Source organism: Capricornis sumatraensis, chromosome 22 (genome assembly GCF_032405125.1).
Source record: "Capricornis sumatraensis isolate serow.1 chromosome 22, serow.2, whole genome shotgun sequence".
Taxonomy (NCBI): Eukaryota; Metazoa; Chordata; class Mammalia; order Artiodactyla; family Bovidae; genus Capricornis; species Capricornis sumatraensis.
Window position 1 is genome coordinate 43,176,450 of NC_091090.1, and position 22,140 is coordinate 43,198,589.

A 22,140-nucleotide genomic window follows, 5' to 3' on the forward strand; every position below is an offset into this window, starting at 1 on the left:
CAGTAATGGTGTAGTTTGTATCCCTACTTGAGTTTTGTATGTCTTCAGTACAGTTTTTTTCCTTTGAGTTTTGAAACCATGCACATCTCTTTTCTTCGATCTCTTGTACTTGGCAGAATAGAGACGTGTATGTTTAGATTTACCTGTAAATCTCCCAACTCTCTTCCCAACACAGTTCAGCACTCTGTTTTGTTTTGTTTTGTTTTTTAACAAGGTAGGTGCAGGTTTTAAATAAATGATCGGTTTATTACGTATGTATGTATTTGTTTATGTTTGGCTGTGCTGCGTCTTCGGTGCTGCGCTCAGGCTTTCTCTAGTTGCAGTGAACAGAGGCTCCTCTGCAGGTATGAATTTTGAATGTTAGTATTTTGTTAGCTAGTACATGTAGCAAAATTTCTTCTGTTCTGTGACACATGATAATCATTTTAATAAGAATTTAATGATTCCCAACCCCTCAATACAAAATTGAAGACTTTAGCTCTCTTTCACACAGCTAGGAATGCCTTCAGTCCTAATAGAGTGATACTGTGTGGTTAGATCACTATGCTAAATATGCAAACATTGTATGATATACTGTGATTTTCTTTCCTAGACAACATTTTGTTTTTCCTAGCCTTAGTGATTTCTTCTCATGGTTAATATTTGCTTCTCCCATTTGTATATAACTACTTTGTTTTTTCAAGTACTTTGGCTATTTCTCAGTATCTGAAATTTTACCACATAATTTTTTTAAGTTTTTTTATTGGCTTTCATTTTTGCTTTTGTATTGATCTCGTTGATAACCAGTATTATGTAAGTGTACGACATAATGATCCACAATTTTTAAAAGTTATACTCCATTTATAGTTAATGTAAAATATTGGCCATGTTCTCCGTGTTGTATAATATATCCTTGTAGCTTACATTATACAGAATAGTTTGTACCCCTTAACTTCTCCCCTGTCTTGCCTCTTCCCCCTTTCTGCTCACCACTAACAACCAGAAGTTCTTCCTGTGCGTCTATGAGTGTGTTGCCTTTTTGTTATATTCAATAGCTTGTTACATTGTTTGGATTCCTCAGATAAATGATTTCATACAGTATTTGTCTTTCTCTAACTTAGTTCACTTTGCATACTCCTTTCAAGCCCCTACGTGTTGTTGTAAATAGCAAAATTTCATTCTTTTTGTGTGTATGCTGGGATACTACCAGGCCATGCAAAAGCACACACACTGCTGCCGCTGCTAAGTCGCGTCAGTCATGTCAGACTCTGTGCGACCCCATAGACAGCAGCCCGCCAGGCTCCTCCATCCCTGGGATTCTCCAGGCAAGAGCACTGGAGCGGGTTGCCACGTCCTTCTCCAAAGCATACACACTGCATCTTCTTTATTCATTCATTTGTTGATGGACACTTTAGTTGTTTCCTTAATCTTGCTATAAACATTGATTGGGATGCGTGTATTGTGTGGGATTGATGTTTTGGGTTTTTTTTTCAGATACGTACTTGGGAGTGAAATTGCTGGGTCATATGCTAGCTCTATTTTTAGTTTTTTGAGAAACTGCCTTACTGTTTTGCAATAATTAGTGGCTGCACCAATTTACATTCCCACTGACAGTGTATGAGGGTTCTCTCTTCTCTACATCTATGCCAACTTTTGTTATTTGTGTTCTTTTCGATGATAGCTGTTCTTACAGGTGAAAGGTGATATCTCGTGGTTTTAATTTGCATTCCTCTGATGTTCAGCATCTTTTCGTGTTCCTGTTGACCACCTGGGTACCTTCTTCAGAAAAAAAAATGTTTATTCAAGTCTGCTCAGTTTTTATTGGGTTGTTTGTTATATAGATGTTGAGTTAGGTGAGCTGTTCATGTGTTTTGGATATTAACCCCTTTTATTTATCATACCATTAGCAAATATTTTCTCCCATTTTGATAGTCATCTTTGCTGTGCCAAAGCTCTGAAGTCTAATTAGGTTCCGTTTGTTTGTTTTTGCTTTAGGAGACTGATCCAAAAAAATATCGGTACAATTTATATCAGAGTTTTCTGCCTTTGTTTTCTTCAAGGAGTTTTATGGTTAGGTCTTTATGTTTTTGTATATGGTGTGAGGAGACATTCTGATTTCACCCTTTCACGTGTGGCTATCTAGTTTTCCCAGCACCACTTATTGGAGTGACACTCTTTTCTCCATTATATATTCTTGCCTCATTTGTCATATACTAATGACCATTAGTGTGTGGGTTTGTTTCTGGGCTCTCTGCTGTGTTCCTTTGGTCTGTGTGTCTTTGCTCTTTGTGCCTATACTGTACTGTTGTGATTACTATAGCTTTCTAGTGTGGTCTGAACCCAGGACGTGTGACTCCTCCAGCTCTGTTCTTTTCTCAAGGTGGTTTTGGCTATGTGGGTCTCTTGTGTTTCCATACAAATTTAAAAATTACTAGGGACTTCCCTGGCAGTCCAATGGTTAAGACTTCACTTTCCAGTGCAGCAGGTGTGGGTTCGATCCCTGGTTGGGGAACTTAAATCCCATGTGCCTTGGAGCCAAAAAACAAAGCATTAAGGAAAAAAAAAAGAAGCAGCGATATTGTAACAAATTTGATAGAAACTTTAAAAATGGTCCATATTAAAAAAATCTTAAAAATATTAGTTCTGTGAATAATGTTAAGGGTATGGGTATTTTGATAGGGATTGCATTCGATCTATAGATTGCTGTGTGTAGTATGGCCCTTTTAACAATATTAGTTTTTCCAGTCCACAGACTTAGTCTGTCTTTCCCTCTGTGTTGTCTGCAATTTCTTTCATCAGTATCTTACAGTTTTGTGAGTACAGATGTTTTACCTCCTTAGATAGGTTTATTCTTAGGTATTTTACTCTTTTTAATGTGATGATAAATGGGGTTCTTTCCTTAATTTCTCTTTCTGATAGTTCATTGTTGGTGTATAGAAATGCAGCAGATTTCTGTATGTTAATTTTGATTCTGCAACTTTACTTAATTCATTGATGAGCTCTAGTAGTTTTCTGGTGGTGTCTTTAGGGTTTTCTCTGTATAGTATGTCATCTGCAAAGTGATAGTTTCACTTCTTCCTTTATAATTTGGATTCCTTTTATTTCCTTTTCTTCTCTGATTGACTTCCAAAACTATGTTGAGTAAAAGTGGTGAGAGGGGGCATCCTTGTCCTGTTCTGATCTTAGAGGAAATACTTCCTGTTAAATATGTTCACCATGGGCTTGTCAAAATGGCTTTTATTTTGTCAAGGTATGTTCCATCTATGCCCACTTTCTGGAGAGTTTTTAACATAAATGGATGTTGAATTTTGTCAAAAATATTTTCTATTAAGATGATCATATTGTTTTATTCTTCAGTCTTTTGATGTGTATCACATTGATTTGTGGATATTGAACAATTATTGCATCTCTGGGTATCATGGTATATACTTCTTTTAATGTATTGTTGGATTCAGTTTGCTAATACTTCGTTGAGGATTTTTACATTGATGTTCATCATTGATACTGGCTTGTAATTCTCTTTTCCTGTGATATCTTTGTCTGATTTTGGTGTCAAGGTGATGCCAAGTCACCATTCTAATGACCATTCTAATGGAGATTCCCTCTAGCTTCCTCTTAAAGGAATCTGTTTCCTGAGTGTCATATCTTTTTCCTCCTTATGCCCTTGTTTTGGGAGAATACTTCTTCCCATGATATCTTAAGGACACAGGGAAGAAAAGTTTGAGACCTTATATTTCTGGAAAGATCTTTATTCTGCCCCCATGTTGGGTAAGATTTTGTTTCAATATATATTTAGAATGGAAATTACTTTTTTTTTTTTTATGATTTTGAGGGCATTTTCCCATTGTGGATGTTCTAGTTCCCAGAGTTAGTTGCTCTTGCAGTCTCTTTACTTTTGCTTTTGGTCTGTTTTTCCTTCTGGAGCATCATTAGAGTACTTTTTTGCCTCCAGTGCTCTGCTTATGAGGATGTTCCTGGTCTGGATCCATTTTATCCTTGGATGATGTTAGGAAGGCCGTGTGTCCTATTTATTATAAGCTGCTTTCATGGGAATTTTCTTGAATTATTTCTTTGGAGATTTTGCACCTCATTCTTTTTTATCTTCCATTTTTTTCCCTTTGTCTCCCACTTTTTGTTGTATTTCCTGGGAAGATTTTCTCAATTTTATCTTGAAACACACCTGCTGAGATTTTACTTCTGCATGTATTATTGCTTATTTTCTTAGTGTAAATTGTTCTGTCGATGTTCTTTTTTATATCCTTCTGCTTTTGTTTTATATGTGTTACCTATTGATCTCTTGAGGATATTAACAGTGAGTTTTTGTTTTGTTTTTCCGTTTGATAGCTTTTGCTTTTGCTTTTAGCTTTTGCTTCTCCAAATTGCTTTTTTTATTATTACTTCAGTCTTAGTGTTTCTTACGAAATACTTCCCTCAGATATCTGGTGCTTCTTGCCTCTTACTCATAGTGTTTGGGTTTTGTTTATTTTAAATTGTAGTAAGAATGTTTAACATGAGTTGTGTCTACTCATCAGCAAAGGCACAGGTATTGGTAACTGTAGGCACAGTGTTGTATGACAGAGTTCTAGAATCTGAGCATCTTGTATAACTGACACTTTACACCTGCTCTGAACAGTGCCTCTTCGTTTCTCCCCACCCCCACCTCTCCCTGCAGCCCCTGTTCTTTCAACTTGTGTGAATTTGGTTATTTCAGATTCCTCATAGAAGTGAACTCATGCATTATTTCACTTAATATCCTCCAGATGTGTCCATGTTTTTCTCAGATTGCAAGATTAATATTCCATTTTATGTGGACACGTCATTTCCTTTATCTGTGCGTCTGTCTGGGGATGTTTGGGTTGTTTCTACTTAGGTTATTGTGAATAATGCTGCAGTGAATGAGTCCAGATATCTTTTTGAGATCCTGGTTTCAAGTCTTTTGGGTAAATACCTAGAATGGGATTGCTAGATCATATGGTAGTTTTCTCTTTAACTTTGAGAAGCTTCCATACTGTTTTACTTAGTGGCTGTGGCAATCTACCTTTCCACCAGCGGTTCACAAGGGTTCACTTTTCTCCACATCCTTGCCAGCACTTGCTATTTCTTATCGATAGCTGTTCTGAGAGATGATATCTCCTAGTGGATTTGATCTGCATTCCCCCTGATGATTGCTGAGGTCGAGCATCCTTATTATATATGCCCATGTGTTGTCTGTGGAGAAATCTCTGTTCAGGTTGTTTGCCCATTGGGCAAAGGGTTTAATTTTAATATCATTGTAGGTTTCTCTAACTGGCTTGTCCTCTTGCCAAGAGCTGAATGTTAGTATCTTCAGGTTTCTCCTTTTGGGCTGTCACATTCCCCAGAGAAGGTTCTTGAAGCCTCCTGTCTGAAGGGCATAAATCCTCGTGATTGCCAGTGTTTTGGGAGCTGAGTCAGGGCGGAAGGCTGCAGTTCTCAGCATTCGTTATACTCAGCCTGCTCCTAGTCCTTCTATTTTCAGTAGGTATCCTTGCCTCTGTGTGTGATGGGCCCCGGTCCAGAGGCCTCTCCAGAGACTAGAAGTCTGTACTTCTGCTAGGTAGAGGAGGAGAGTTCTCATCCTGTTTGTTGGGGAGGGATTGATCTGGGTATCTGCTTCTTAAACAGTTAGTGGGGAAAAAAAAAAAAAAAACAGGCAGGATGGTAGAGTAACTATTTAAGAAGCAGACTTCGTTCTCACTTCCAGAAGTACCTGGAACCTAAACCTTGTGGAGATGGTTAGTGTAAATGGAATGCCTTCTGTGCTTTCTCTTGCTACCAGTTTAGTATTTGGCTCCTGTCGTGCTTCCAGCTTCTAGATTTTGTTCTGTTGTCTCTTTCTATCCCTACCTTTGTAAATTCCCCTTACTGCGATTTTAACATAAGTTTTGAAAAAGGTAGCGCTCAATATGTTGGTTGTACAATCTCAGTCAGAAGTCCACTCAGCCCTTTTTCCCCTTGGTCACGGGTGAGTTGGGTCACTTGTTGGAGGGTGTCAGATATAAGTGACCATAGGAGAACTTAACCCTTCACATGTTTTTCTATGTAAAAGTCAAGAGTCATAACTAGAAAACCATCATTTTTACCTTAATGAGGTTTTTCTGCTTCAACGATTCAGGTTCCATTTTCCAGTTTGGCAGCAGCACTGCGACAAATTTCAACTTCACCAACAACAATCCGTCAGGAGTGTTCACATTTGGTGCGAGTCCCAGCACACCCGCGGCCTCAGCCCAGCCCTCTGGCTCAGGTGGCTTTCAGTTTAGCCAGGCTTCAGCAGCGTTTACTGTGGGGTAAGAGAACTTTCTGTTGAGATATGTGCGTGTGTGTGTGTTTAGAATCACCAAGGTGCAGTATGCTGCTGCTAAGTCGCTTCCGTCGTGTCCGACTCTGTGCGACCCCACAGACGGCAGCCCACCAGGCTCCCCCATCCCGGGGATTCTCCAGGCAAGAGCACTGGAGTGGGTTGCCATTTCCTTCTCTAATGCATGAAAGTGAAAAGTGAAAGTGAAGTCGCTCAGTCGTGTCCGACTCTTAGCGACCCCATGGACTAGAGCCCACCAGGCTCCTGCGTCCATGGGGTTTTACAGGCAAGAGTACTGGAGTGGGGTGCCATTGCCTTCTCCAGGTGCAGTATAATTGAGGTAAAATCAAGTATGTTCTCCACCAATTTACCGTATTACTATCAAGCAAAAGAGCATGAGTGTGTGTGTGTGTGTATAGGTGTAGGTATGCGGTGTAACAGTGTGCTTCCTGTAACACTGTCTCCCCACTCCCCATCACCAGTCACACAGTGTTATGATTGTGAGATTTTATGTGAGCATCATGTCACGTTACAGAGTTTTTATTTTTCGCAGGTCAAATGGGAAAAACATGTTTTCTTCTGGAACTTCGGTTTCTGGTCGAAAGATAAAGACTGCTGTTAGACGCAAGAAATAAAGGTCATGGTGTGTTACATACACTGTTAACAGCTGGTGCACTGCTTTCAGATACTGGATTGTACTATAATACTGGGTTATCTGAAGTCAGATCTGCCTAAGGACTTCTTTAATTTGGGAATTTTCCTCCTTTTTTCTTTATAGAAGCCCAACTTCACCTCTCCTACCCCCCTTTTTAAAAAAAATAATAGCTAGACTGGTGACTGATTCTTCAGCAAAATTATTTTATGATCCAGCAAATTATTCACTGATTTGGCATAGGCTGGCAGAACCCAGGCATCGAGTCTGCTCGGAGAATGGCTTTGTATAGAACCTCTTCGTCTGCACCACCGTGCGTGTTGATATGCGTTTATGGAACGCATTGCAATTGTAATTATATTTGAGGAATTCTGTATAGACTAGAGAATGTTGAAATGAATGATTTCTATGCTGAGTTTGTGCTGGTGTATGTGTGAAGTGAGTGAGTTGGGTGTATCGTGCACTAAAATTTTCTGATAGAGGAAGCCTGATTAAAGAATGGTCCATGCTAAGGACTTGTTAGATCTAGTTCGTTCTCCATTTAATAATTATATGCTATTTCTATATTGTCATTCTTCTGACTATCACCTGTCTTGCCTTTTTCATTATTTTATTATGAAACTTGTGTAAATACAATCTTGTTTCTGTACTTTTTTGGCATAACATAAATCTGTGAATTTGAAATTTTAATTTTGTGTTAGAAATTTTTTTTGTTTGTTTAGTCTTGTCTCAGATTTTATTATGTAAATCCCATTATTCAAAGTTGCCTAAATCCATTTGGAAATCTTTAAAAAAAAAAAAAATTGGGGATTCTTAAAGTGAGTTTATTGGCTTTTCTGATCCAGTTTTTGTTTGGACCAAAAACCAGTATTGTACAAAGTATTAAGCATATATTTTTATATTTACTGAAATGGACTGTGGTGACTTTGGATAATAAGGAAAAGTTTAATATTAAAGCCATGTTTATTACAGTATAATTAACATGTTAAACCATGGGATAAATGCCATCAATAAAAAATTATGAAATACTTTTTGCTCTAGTGTTAAATTATAGTGAAGGTAAAAGTGTTAGTGGAAGGGAATCTTTTTATAGAAGTTAACAGTGGTCAGTTAGAGAAATTCCAAAGAATACATTTAAGTGATTTGGACAGCTCCTAAGTGAAGGGGAAATGTCTGAAGGTACGCTCGCTGCATTTTTGTCTGGTGCTAGGAATCATGCCTACTTTGCATATAAATTGACATACCTTTTTAAAGTAGAAAATAAATGGAAACAACAATTTCTGTTTGTACTTGTATCTTCCTTCATCGGTGACTAGACAGTGTTTATTGACTGAATTTTTGGAGATACATACCCCTAGTGGCCCACAAAAACTTAAGTGGTCCTTTTGTGCGATTTCTTTTGGATTGTTTTATGGATTTTTTTTTTTTTTTTAAGAAGTAGATTTCTTTGTTATGGCCCATAAAAGAGCTCTTGGGGGAGAGCATTTGATAACTTTATTCTTCAATTTGAACATATAATTTTATGGTGACTTTTATTTTACTGAACTTGTAGTTAGACTCTAAAATCAGTACTTTAAAATGTTTGAGCTTTTCTGTGTTTCCAGGGAAATGATTTCTGTTACTGAAATGTCTTAGGCCATCATCACGTGCTAGCTTTGGAGTAGGAATTTTCTATTTATAATTCTCAACTTATTAAATAATAAATGTTTGACATGAACCTGTTTGGAAGGCAGAAGATGATGGTGAATACTAATGGAGTAATTTGGAAATGTGTGGGGTGTTAATGTTTAACTAAATTGCATGTTCCTTCCTTCTTAGTCATTGTTTTAGACCCATATGGATGAGGATATTAAGCTTTCTATTCTGCGAAAGATTTTTCATTAAAAATGTACCAGAAATATTTCACTAATTTTTTTTTTTAAAGCTAGTAACCAAAAACCAAACAGGGCGAGTTATAAAAATGAAGTCTCCTATCCCCCCCAGAACTGAGATCTCTAGGGCTAGAGTTGTTTGGGACTTGGGACTTGTTTTTTCACCTCTATTGCTTTAACTCTTAGGCTGCACATGGCAGCTATAGAACACTCCTGGTCGCAGTTCCAACCACATATCTTTCCCTACTGAAGCCCAGCCAACGTATCTCTTCATCAGCTTGGTGCAGGCTGCAGACCCACTCCTTGTGGCTGTAATAGCAGCCTTGGGTTCCAAACTCCATATACAGGTGAAAGTGAAGTGCTGTTTGCGGAACGTGGGGAAACGTTATGGAAAGAAAATAAATAGCCCACTTTTCATGCTGGATCAATGAGGAACTGTTTTTAACTGAAAATAATCTGCATATGGCATAAGAAAGCCATATGCAGAAAGATTGAATAATCAGGTATGTTTATATAATTCAGTTCATTTGCAAGAGTCAAGTTGTTCTCACTGAATGTGTATCAGTATGTTTGGTGGGGTGTTGCAAATGTATATTCTCAGACCTATGCACCAGAGATTCATGTACTCACTGGGTTCAGATAGTGTTAAAAAATCATTAAATAAGTGCCTGGAAGACTTGCGACGCCTGAGGTCCAGGCGTGCCGCTTCTAGTGTTTTGTTTTGTTTTGTTTTAGTAATTTACAGTTTGAGATGTTAAAAGTACAGTTCAGACAACTGAAGTTTAAGTCTTTAGCTAATATGTTATGAATTTCTCTTAAAATTATTCATGTAATTAGGATTTTATTACTTGAGATAAAAGTGTTGGACTAATGTTAGCAATTTATAACCAGTCCATGAACTTCCTGGTTTAACCTGGGCAAGAACTTATGGTTTCTTTAATATTAGTATGTCAGGTGCTGGCCCTGCCCTGTCTTGGAAACTGACAAACTTGGTATAGTAAAATTGAGAAAAATGGAATGTGTTGAGTCTGGCTACACACAACAGCTTTATGTCAGAGCTTTCCTTTCCTTTTCATGTGGGGTGACTTTTAGAAACTTTTCTCTGACATCCACTGTAGTTCAGAGTGGAGTGGCTGGGTGCCTAACAGCACATTGTCTACAGGACTCAGACCACACTATAGTTTAACTCCATTTAAGTTTACCTTTTATTATCTTTTTATTTCTTGAGGAACCTGTTTTGTATCCTGTCAGTCTAGTTTTGTTGTAAATGTTTGAATCGGGAATGCTCATAAGACCGGAATAAGATTAAATTGCCCAGCTCCTTGACTAGCTGTGACTGAATTCTTACTCCTCGTGTGTCACGTGGGTCTTTAATATCTTGCATGGTGGCTGGAATGGTTAACAGCTTTTACGGAATGGACAGGATTAGTTTAATATCAAAAGCTTAGTCATCTACAGCTAACTTGAGTGACTTGCTAAAAGAATATACCTCAAAGTGGATGATGATTTTTTTTTTTTGGGTAGACTTCTATTTCTGAAAGTACTCATCTCCTGAAGGCAGAGAATACTAGAGCAGCTGTATTTGGAAGCAAGAGATTCTAGAGCAAACCTCAAAGAAATAGGCAAAACACAAAAGCATTGGTGACCAGGTATTTATTGAGACAATACAAAGTGGTGGCATATCAATTATTAAAAATAGAATGCTGAATTTTTATTTAGTAGACAGGCCATCAGATTACTGTTTGTGGGTCACACCATACTATAAATGAAACTGCAAGGAAATACGCATACAATCTGAGATGAATTTTACCCAGGCAAGTACATATTGATAAATTTTGGCCTTTGGCATAGAGGGGTGAGAAGTGGCAAGTACTTGAAATACTTGCCAGATTTTAGGAATACTGCCATTATTTAGGAATATTCTTTAAAAGGAAGAATAGCCTATTTTCATAGAGATAAGTATAGAAGGAAAATATTTAATACCCATGCTCCCATCAAAAAGCCCTTTATCCCCAAGTAGCAACAATTTTTCAACTCCTGTCTTTGTTTTGCTGGAACTATTTATGCCTCCATACACCCAAGCGAGTTACTTAAGGGAAAAAATCCTTTTTTAAGAGTTGAAACAACTTTTATTGTCATTTGAAACAAATACTGAAGACTTATACAAATTTAAACAAAATTCTCAAATATAATGCATTTTTTTTTCAGTCCTAAATATTTGGCCAGAAATGAGGTGACTATTTAGGTAGAAAGCAGTAGCTTCTGAACCAGTGCCACATGAGTATCACAGGAAGTATTGGCTTTCTCTCTTAGTCACGGATTTAAAAGCACATTGCTTGCCACCACTCTCTCACCTGCCTCAGCCCAGCATACACTTCTTTTTCTCAAGGTCCTGGGGCTACTCAAGCTGCTTTAGTAATGGGTAGGTTTTCTAGATGCCTAAATTATCTGCCTGTTTTGTCATTTTATGTATGGTATGTTCATTGAAATTGTATTCTCAGCATGACTTCTAATTTTTGTTCCTTTATTATCTTGTGCAAGTGACGAATAATATTTATACGATGAAGACAGCTTTCTTTTTGCCTTTTTAGGCTGTAGAGCTGCAGTATGAGGCTCTACACAGAAAAGTCAGCATTTCTATAAATGAAGTATAATAAAGTATACTGAAAATAGAGGGCTCCACCCCAAAAAACCTTCCCCATTTTGTCATTTATTTCCCCTCAAATTTGGGAATCCAAAATTTCCCTAAGTCCTACATTCATAACCAGACTTGGATTTTCATGTAAAGGCAGACAGAGTAGGAATAATGTTTATTTTGTAGGGCTACATAGTTTAACTTGAATCCTGAGATAGCTCTAAACGCATCTATATAGATATTAATCTGAATCAACTGTGTATAGCAGATGTGCAATATTTTAATGTATAAATCAAACTGGACTATGTATTTACTTTTGTTTTACTGTATAAGTAAAAATAGCCCAGGTAGTTAACCATCCAGTTATCTGAGAGGAAAGTATACATTAAAGATGAATTCCACAGCTATATGTAAGAGTACATTTCAACTCGAATTCCCAATCCAGGACAAAGAGGTGTGTATATGTCAATAATGTATACACTACTAATCAGTTAAGTATGTAACCATTTATGTAACCAAGTATGTAACATTTCCTAATAATCTGCTTTAACAAAGTTAGTGGATGGTTTTGGTTTGTTTACTGTGAAGGGCCATAACACTTTATCTTCCCAGAAACAACAAGTGAATGATCTGTTTAGTAATTTAACATATTTAACTAACAGGCTTTCCGTGATGTTTTTTAAAATAATTTTATATTAAATCCATGTTTTATGAAATTTTACAATCAGAAGTATTAAGGACATTGTTAAGGTTTCTATAAACTGAAAATACATTTTAAATGTCAAAAAGACCCACTTTAAAAATTGATACAGTAATATAGCAATGTATTTATTGTGACCAAAATAAAGCCTCCATTGATCCTGTAAGCACCTGAGATATGAACTGTTCAGTACAGCTTAGTGTTTTGGGGGGAAAAAATAGAGAAAATGCAGAAAATGCCTAAGAAAGAAAACTTTTAGTTCAGATATATCTCAGCACAGCTAACTGGGCCATCTAACAAAAGCACACACACAACTCAGCGACACAATACACAGTATTACACATTTCCCTCAAAACGTCATCCCTGACGGACTCCACGTGAGCTGGCGGCCCTCAGAACCAAAGAACTTAGTGTCTGGACATGCTACTCTTGTTAGAGAACAGTCCCTAATGGGAAGACTGCTAAGTATTTCATAGGCTACTGTATTTAATCATGAAATGCCAGGATTACTGAACTCCTCGATGTTTCAAAAGTTATGGAGTATAATAAACTAAAACTAGTATGTGAATATCCTGTATACAAAGAGAAGTTACACTTAGAACACTGAAGAGCACTAATACTTCATGCTGTGCACATACTGGGAGTATTGTTTTACAGTAAATATGCCACAGATTGATGGAACTAACTTTCCCCCACATATTTATAGTTCGATTTAGGGTACGGAGAACATCTGCACATGAATTTCAATTTAAACTTACAGTGAAAATTTACCCCCCCCCACCCCACCCCATTAAAAGCAATCACTAACTTACCTTTTTCTTAAAAAAAAAAATAAGATAGCAATATGACGTAATACTTTTTCATCATGCAATACTTATCCCGAAATACATGTGTAGGCATTAAGAGTAGCTGTTAAGTCATCACTCCTGCAGTAAACTGCAGTACAGGTGTTAACATTTCAGATCAGGGAACTGCTCCGCTGGCTTCAACCTTCCCCTTGTAGTTAACTCACCACCTCCTGGGATGGGAGCTAAGTGGATTATAAAGTGTGTCCCCACTCCCTCCCCGCAAAAAGCAAAGAAGAAAATTTCCTCCAGACTGTTAACTAAAAGAATAATGTGTTTACAAAACACAACTGGACGTATTCCATCATTTTGGGATAAACCAAAATAATTTAAAGTTTCATTTGGAGATTTCAAAGCTCAAAGTGTATTCAGCAAATTTTAACACCTTAGATCTTAAGTATATACTGTCTGTTGTTGATGACACCACTTGCTTTCTGTTCGATATACAAATTTTAACACTTGGACTCAACAGGTTTTTCTTCTGGAAAAGTTCTTTGGCATTCAGGTAACATCAATACTTTCAGCATAGTCACCTGCATCACACTGGATCGACTGCTTTAATTTCTAAATCAATTAATGTAACCCAGGGACACTGATGGCCTTGACACATAATTTAGTCTTGTCATTATTCCAGAGAATATGGAATTCACGGCTTTTGGGGGCATCATCTGACCCCATTTCTTTTTACTACAATGGTTCCGGCTACAATGTCATAGGCTGTTCGATTATGCTGAAAAAACAGCAGTGTGATGAAGGCAGGGAAAAAAGAAGCAATAGAAAAATTCTTGATCAAAGCTCGTATAGTGGACCTGAAGAAATTAAAGCAAAAAAAGAAAAAAGAAAAATCGTATATTAGTAGACTATCAAGTTCAAAATGTATTTAAAACATTCAAAGTATAATTGAGAGTTTTAACCTTTTATATCTAAATTACTTTTAAGTATGGCACCCCACTCCAGTACTCTTGCCTGGAAAATCCCATGGACTGGGGGAGCCTGGTAGGCTGCAGTCCATGGGGTCGCTAGGAGTTGGACACAACTGAGTGACTTCACTTTCACTTTTCACTTTCCGGCATTAGAGAAGGAAATGGCAACCGACTCCAGTGTTCTTGCGTGGAGAATCCCAGGGACGGGGGAGCCTGGTGGGCTGCCGTCTATGGGGTCACGCAGAGTCGGACACGACTGAAGCGACTTAGCAGCAGCATCATTATGATCAAACCACCTGGGCCAGTTGTAAAGACTTCATAACATAAAATTAGACTTTAGAACTTTCACATGAAAAGCAATAATGTCTGAGAATATGAGCTAAAAGTTTACAGTATTTTCTAGTATTTTGCCAAAAGAACAGAGTAACTTCCCTTTACTTACCTTTTCTATGGTCACTCACTACTTTTAATGTCTGTCTTTTCTGTATGTTTTCACTATCTTCTAAACTGAGTAGGTTTAGTACAGTACTGTTTTCTACCTTCTGTGAAGAGCGCCAGCATTTCAAATTACTGGTTTATCAACTCTCTTTGCGGGGTCCTGTGGTTTATTTTTGGCTGTGCTGTGGGATCTTAGTTCCCTGATCAGGAATTCTACCTGCACCCACCCCCTGCAGTGCAAGTGAGAAGTCTCAAACACTGGACCACCACAGAAGTCCCTGTTGTCCTGTGATTAAGGAAAGCTTTAAAAAGCTTTCAATAGGAGCTTAGAATGGGAAATTATTCTACTATCATTAGATTTTTACCTTTTAGTGCACTGAACAGTTACAGAATAGCACAGCAGCTGAATGTGGGCTCTGAATCCAGACTGACTTGGTTTTAGGTTCATTTTCTACCAACTATTACTTGTGGAATAAACAGTGCCTGGTTTACAGGGTGTTCAACAAATATTAGCCAATATTGATTCTCAGTAAAAGTAGTAGCCCAAGATATGAGAATCACAAAAGTAAGGAAATTTTGAAGATATCAGCAAACCCCAGGCTTCTTCTAAAGTCTCTCTATATTTCTTTATATAACCATCTGACTCTGAATCATTCTGGCAGCAATTCCAGTTGGAACCTTGTTTTGCTCAGCTGATGACTATCTACTCACCGCCACAACTTCCATTATCACTATCTGTACACCACCCTTATGGCAAAAGTGAACAGGAACTAAAAAGCCTCTTGATGAAAGTGAAAGAGGAGAGTGAAACAGTTGGCTTAAAGCTCAACATTCAAAAAACGAAGATCATGGCATCTGGTCCCATCATTTCATGGCAAATAGATGGGGAAACAGTGTCAGACTTTATTTTGGGGGGCTCCAAAATCACTGCAGTTGGTGACTGCAGCCATGAAATCAAAAGACACTTCCCCCTTGGAAGGAAAGTTATGACCAACCTCAGTTCAGTTCAGTCGCTCAGTGGTGTCCAACTCTTTGCGACCCCATGAATTGCAGCATGCCAGGCCTCCCTGTCCATCACCAACTCCCAGAGTTCACTCAAACTCACGTCCATTGAGTCGGTGATGCCATCCAGCCATCTCATCCTCTGTCATCCCCTTCTACTCCTGCCCCCAATCAATCCCAGCATCAGAGTCTTTTCCAATGAGTCAACTCTTCGCATGAGGTGGCCAAAGTACTGGAGTTTCATCTTTAGCATCACTCCTTCCGAAGAACACCCAGGACTGATCTTTAGAATGGACTGGTTGGATCTCCTTGCAGTCCAAGGGACTCTCAAGAGTCTTCTCCAACACCACAGTTCAAAAGCATCAATTCTTCAGCACTCAGCTTTCTTCACAGTCCAACTCTCATATCCATACATGACTACTGGAAAAACCATAGCCTTGACTACCAGATCACCTGACTGGCCTCTTGAGAAACCTATATGCAGGTCAGGAAGCAACAGTTAGGACTGGACATGGAACAACAGACTGGCTCCAAATAGGAAAAGGAGTATGTCAAGGCTGCATACTGTCACCCTGCTTATTTAACTTATATGCAGAGTACATCATGAGAAACGCTGGACTGGAAGAAGCACAAGCTGGATCAAGATTGCCGGGAGAAATATCAATAACCTCAGATGACCAACCTAGATAGCATATTAAAAAGCAGAGATACTACTTTGCCAACAAAGGTCCATCTAGTCAAGGCTATGGTTTTTCCAGTGATCATGTATGGATGTGAGAGTTGGGACTGTGAAGAAAGCTGAGCACCGAAGAATTGATGCTTTTGAATTGTGGTGCTGGAGAAGACTCTTGCGAGTTCCTTGGACTGTAAGGAGATCCAACCAGTCCATCCTAAAGGAGACTAGTCCTGGGTGTTCACTGGAAGGACTGATGCTGAGGCTGAAACTCCAGTACTTTGGCCACCTCATGCGAAGAGTTGACTCACTGGAAAAGACTCCGATGCTGGGAGGGATTGGGGGCAGGAGGAGAAGGGGACAACAGAGGATGAGATGGCTGGATGGCATCACCGACTGGATGCACATGAGTTTGGGTGAACTCTGGGCGTTGGTGATGGACAGGGAGGTCTAGCGTGCTGTGACTCATGGGGTCGCAAAGAGTCGGACACGACTGACTGACACCTTACCCCAGAGCCAGATGCCAACAGCTAGCCATGAATACTTTGAGTATTACAACCTCTTTCACTGAAAAGCAGGAGCATGTCAAAACTCCTATTGCCTATTTAAGATGGGGTACTCACAACTGTTACCAAAAGGAAGCTTCAAGGCAGAATAGTTAACTAAACTCCATAACTACTGACCTAGAGAACATAAACAAAAGTAGGCCTGGAGCACACCCCAATCTTCTCATTATTGTGGCCTCCAGTTCATAAAATGCTTACCCTTGAAGATGTGTATACTGAAAAGGAGTCAATAAATGTTATTGAAAAACATTCAAACTTTGTTTTAAACTTATTAAATGTAAGTCTATTATATGCCAAGAAGAACCAACATCCTAAAAACACTTTTTTAAGTAACATCATTTGATAACGTTTAAGTACAGTAATTCATAAGTACATAGTAGATTAAGAAAAGAACTTACGTTGTAATGCTAACATTTGAGGACGGAATCACTAAAACCCGACTTGGTGCAATAAGCACTGATGTATCACATGTCACAACTCGAAGTCCTAGTAGGAACTTCCCTGGGGTAGCTCCACCTGCTCCCCAAATGCAAATTATCTAAGGAAAGAAGGACAATTGTAAAATAATTTACTGGCTCAACTATACCAATATTCTTTTCCTGCCATATGGTTAATGTTTTAACATTTTCAAGTTGGAAGAATTCCATAGAAATACTTAAAGTTTAATCTTTTAATGCATTTCTATAGGTCTCTAACATCCTCAAATACCACAAGATGTCTATTGCAGTTATTTCTCTATAAGCCATATTTTTCAGTAAGTTGGTTCTATGGGAAAACACACTACATGTTCCACAACCAACTTAAAATATTTTTGGACAAACGACTGAAATGTATTACCAAGAAATTTTAAAATTTCTCCGCTCAGAGAATTTTAACTTGAAAAGGTACTATGTTAAAATTTTGAAAAAAAGACATCAGACAAATACAAGATTAAAAATCTCCATTACAATATTTCTGTCTTGGGCTGATAATCTAAAATTATATCGTTAAATATTTGTTGAAGTCAGTAGCTTACCTCATAGAAACAAACTAATAATCTGTATATAAGTGCCACAACCATCATTTTCTGCAAGTCTTCCATTGATGTGTCTTCATCTATTTCTTCTATTATATAATGCATAGCAAACTTAGAGATATCCCTACAAAAAACAGTTTTGGGTTATAGAGAATGTGTTACCAGAGCAGTTGCACTGGTATTTTTTCATCAGTGTAAGCCATAAACTAACTGAAATCACAAACTAATCTTTTCTAATTATCTAGTTTCACAAAACATTATCTTATTCAACAAATAAGTAGCACTACCATGAGTAAGCGCTGTACTAGCTCTGGGGATAAAATGGCAAGTAAATGAAGTGGGGAAAGGGTATAACAGAGAAGCACTGGGTACTTGGAAACACATACCAGGAACACATCTTAGTGGAGGCTTCAAAAAAATGACATTTAAGTTGAGATCTGAAGGATGAAAAGAAGTTGGCCCCGCCTCAGGGAAACATTTGAGAGAGCAGGACTAATGAGAGAAGGACTTGGAGAGTACGATGGAAGCTATAGCCATTTCCGTGTGGCTCAAATATTGTGTGAGAAGTGAGTGAGTAGGAAATAAAGCATTCATGCTCAGTCATGTGCGACTATGACCCTTCAGACTGCAGCATGCCAGGCTCCTCTGTCCATGGGAGTTTTCAGGCAAGAATACTGGAGTGGGCTGCCATGTCCTCCTCCAGGGGATCTTCCCGACCCAGGGGAAGGGTCGGGAAGATCCTGCATTACATGAAGAAGGGTCGGGAAGATCCTGCATTCCCATGTACTGCATTACAGGCAGACTCTACTGCTGAGCCATCGTGGAAGGGAGTTTAAGAAACAAGGTATCTGTTAAAACATATGAAGACATTAAGACTTATGATGACAATGAGAAACTACTGAAGGATTTTAAGGTGGCAGAGTAGCAGAATCAGAATTTATGAGATTAGATGTAAGACAGGACATGGTAAACTGAGATATCGGTTAGAAGACTTGTGTTACAATCCAAGCAAGTGATGATGTGACTGGGACCAGGGAGAAGCAATAATGATGAAAACTGAAATTCTGACAGAAATGAGTTAGTACTTGACTGGATGTGTAGGGCTAAGGGAGGGAGAGATATAATCATGGTAACCATTCAGGTTCCTGACAAAGGCCCTGAAATTGAACTATCAGGGTCTGAACTTAACTCTGTTTTTGTAAATTTACCTTTGTAAATTCTGGGCTTAACGTTTTTTAAGTCCAAATTTCAATCTCAATAAAATGGAGGTATTAATCTCTACTTAATAGTGGTAGCAAGCTTATGAATCCATACAGGAACCCCCCACCCTTGTATCCAGTGGAGTCCATGCTTTCCCTGGAGTCCACCCTTTCACTGCAGGTGGTGCAGGTTACCCCACATGCTGTGTGGTGTGGCCAAAAAAAAAATCCATACAAAGCCCAGCACGTAGAAAGTGCTTACCAAGTGATAACTGCTATTATGACTATTATTCTGAAAGGAAGACTATTCAAATAAATGGCTCACTTTGCAATTCATTTAGAACTTGCCTGAAGTATATAGGCAGCCCCATTTGGAAATGGCATCTAGCTGATTGTTAACAGTTTATGCCTTTGTCTTTAGGTACTCCACTCTGAAAACAATTATAAGAGAAAAATTTGTACCTAGCCTAAGAAAATACTGAATAAAATCAAACCAGGGTTGGGGATAGCTTTTACCTACTTTTATAGGTGAAATTCTCCCACATCTTGCAGTATTTATTGTTTTTCTCTTTTGTGGTTATTTCTTAGAACCAACAAGAAAGTAAATCTGACAAAGTTCCTATAAAGAAATTGTTGACCCTGGCAAACAAGTTATCCGTACAATCACTGGCAAGCATGGAAAAAAACTTAAGACCTCTAGACAACAGACATTAAAACCTTTCTGCAAGAGGCCTTAACTTACTTTATTCCACTCAGGTGCATAATGCTTAAGACAATGGTCGCTTTTATAAAGAAGAGAATAAAGAAATCCACCATCTCTGCCATAAATCTGTGGGCCAAGGATGGAATAACATACTCTCTGCCTGTAAATTAAAAAAAAAAGTTAAGAAAACTAATCGTTCCCTTGTAACCCAAGCTAGGCAATGAATGGGGAATGTAAAGTCAAGGTACAACTTACTGATAAAAAATTTGTATAACCTTGAAACAACTACTGGTATTGACTTCAATAGGGCATGTTATTAAAACACAGCAGTGTTACTTCATAGCAATTTAAAGCTGTTTTTACCCCTTAATGTTTAAAAATTATTTCACAGATAAATTTCATTATTTAAAGTACTCAGTACATTTCACCAGGGATTCAAATGAGAACCCGAATAATTACAAGCTTATGACAGAAAATTAAACCCTGTGCGGCTCATCTTACCCCTATTCATTTGTCTGGCTTTCTATGTATTTAACAAATTCAGTGATTAATAAGCTGCCATCCTAAATTCTGGATCAAATTCAGGCAACTTGTCCCATATTACCTGAATAAAATAAATATAAACTAAAAGGTGTCAATAATTCAAAACATTCTAATATCCATACAGAAGTAAAGAGACAATACAGACAATATACAGGATTAAGCCAAGGTTCATAATTCCATTTGAATTCATGAAAATCTCTAATATCCGTCAGTTCCATTGTCGCTAATTTATAAAAGTTATATAAACTATAAATCCATGTCTGGATTATTACCAGCATTAGCGGCCAACACCTCCCCTCCCCCCAAACCGGCTTTGCCATCTGAGAATTAAGCCTGGGTCCCACTCCAGAAAGTGGACAGCAAGGTAACAGCAAGTGGTTTGAGCAGCAAACATTTCTTTACGTTTGGAAGCGACTAGTCCGGGGAGTAAGGGAATGGATCCGGAGCGCCAGGTCTAAAGGAAGAGGAAAGTGGGGCCTCGCTGGACACCCTGGGAACTGAGAGACACGGCGAAACAACGGCGAATGGCAGCAGCAGCGACAAGCGCAGGGCAGAGCCTGCGGGCTCCCGCCCCCCACCTCCCACCCCAGCACGTGCCCCGAAGAGCCTCTCACCTGCCTGCCGCCCGGTCTCGCTCGGGGCTCGCGAAGCGGCGGCCGGTCCCACCCTCGTGGCCGCGGCTGCGCGGACCGGCGGCTGCAGGTGAGGGGCGCGGGCTGCCGGGCCGGCGACCGGAGCCGGGGTGGTGATACCGGCGGACGCCCCCGGCTCGGGCCCGGTTGCCGCGGCGCTTAGGAAGTAGAAGGGGTTGTAATAGCCCAGCTGGAGGGGCGGCGGCGCGGCTGCCGGGGGAGCGGCGGCGGCGCCGGCGGCCGGGGGGCAGCTGGGCGCGGGCGGCTGGGGGCTGCAGTAGGCGGGGAAGGCGGCCAGGCCGCTGTGCCAGGTGAGGTAGCCGCAGTAGGACTGCCACAGCCACTCGTGCACCTGCCGGGAGTACTCGCGGGCGCTCAGCCGCGCCGGCTTCTCCGGGGGGGCCGCGGCCTCGGACGCCTCACAGCTTGCCGGCTCCTGCAGCCCCGCGCTGGAGCCAGAGTCGGAGCCGGAGGCCGCCTCCCCGCGATTCTCGAGCTCGCGCGGCGGCTCCGATTTCTCAGCCGCGGCCGCGAGGCCCAAGGCTGGGGGCCGGCCCGGGGCCTGGGGTTCGGCCTGCGGGCCGTCCCGGGACAGGGGGGCGGCGGCGGCAGGAAGGCCTCTTAGGGAAGGAACGGACTCTTGGTTCCCTCCGCCGTCGTCCTGCCCGGGAGGGCGGCCTCTGGCTTCCTCTGGCCCCTCCGCCATCGTCGCCTCAGCGGCACCCTCGGCCGTCCTGTCACTGCGCCGTCTCCCTTCCCTACTGGCCCCTCCCCAACGGCCCGGTGGCCACCGCAGCAGCCGCAGGCGTCAACAATCCGCCACAGGAAGCGGAAACCCCGCCCCGTGGACGTCGCCGGGACGGAGCGGAGCAAGGAGGCGGGGCGTGGAACCGCGCTCGGAGCTGCCAAGCTGGTTATGGTTGTTGAGGCGCTACTCAGCTGGGCGTTCTGGGATTATCGCTAGTTCCGCTCAACTATCACCCCTCCGCGCCCGCCACTGCCCCCACCTCCCACACACACCTCTTGTGGATTTTAACGAAGTTGAAGGCCCAAGGCTTCTCCAGATAGTCTCACGGGTTGTAGACTCCGGCTGCTCCTGGAGGAACAGCTGATGGAGGAGGAGGATCTCAGAGAGAGGTCCGGGGGTCAGCGCTGCCTTTTCCGTTTGCAGCCGCGAGTTTTGGTCTCTAAGCACAGGACCTGTTACTTATTTCCTCCTGCATTCATTCCAGTTAACTGGTCCCTTCACCCATTTGTACTCAAGGTGATACAAGGCATATCCTCAGAGGTTAAGAAATTAATAACCAAACTGGGACCTATCAAGGTAGTATGGCTCAGCTGCAGCGATCTTGATTGTTAAGAGAAAAGGGGTTATGTTGATTTAAGAGCTAGATTCTGTCCTTGTCCTGGAGCTAACCTGAGTGTGCAATATCTTACTTCCCACTGCT

General features: G+C 40.3%; 2 protein-coding genes across 3 annotated transcripts in view; one reads left to right on the forward strand and one right to left on the reverse strand.

The window, feature by feature from the left end:
* NUP153 (nucleoporin 153) overlaps window positions 1–8,256 on the forward strand; it is a 65,966-nt gene extending 57,710 nt beyond the window's left edge. For both annotated transcript variants that reach the window (XM_068994310.1, XM_068994311.1), the window contains 2 exons: window positions 6,113–6,284; window positions 6,849–8,256. In XM_068994310.1, coding sequence (XP_068850411.1) covers window positions 6,113–6,284; window positions 6,849–6,930 — 254 coding nt within the window. In that variant the 3' untranslated portion in view covers window positions 6,931–8,256. The remainder of the gene's footprint in view (window positions 1–6,112; window positions 6,285–6,848) is intronic.
* A 4,755-nt stretch (window positions 8,257–13,011) lies between these two features.
* FAM8A1 (family with sequence similarity 8 member A1) lies at window positions 13,012–21,398 on the reverse strand. The gene is made up of 5 exons (XM_068960440.1): window positions 20,675–21,398; window positions 19,557–19,677; window positions 17,616–17,739; window positions 16,999–17,138; window positions 13,012–13,807 (listed from the first exon to the last, which is right to left on the reverse strand). The coding sequence occupies exons 1-5, from the start codon at window positions 21,396–21,398 to the stop codon at window positions 13,663–13,665; spliced, it is 1,254 nt and encodes a 417-aa protein (XP_068816541.1). The 3' UTR covers window positions 13,012–13,662.
* Window positions 21,399–22,140: the final 742 nt, after the last annotated feature.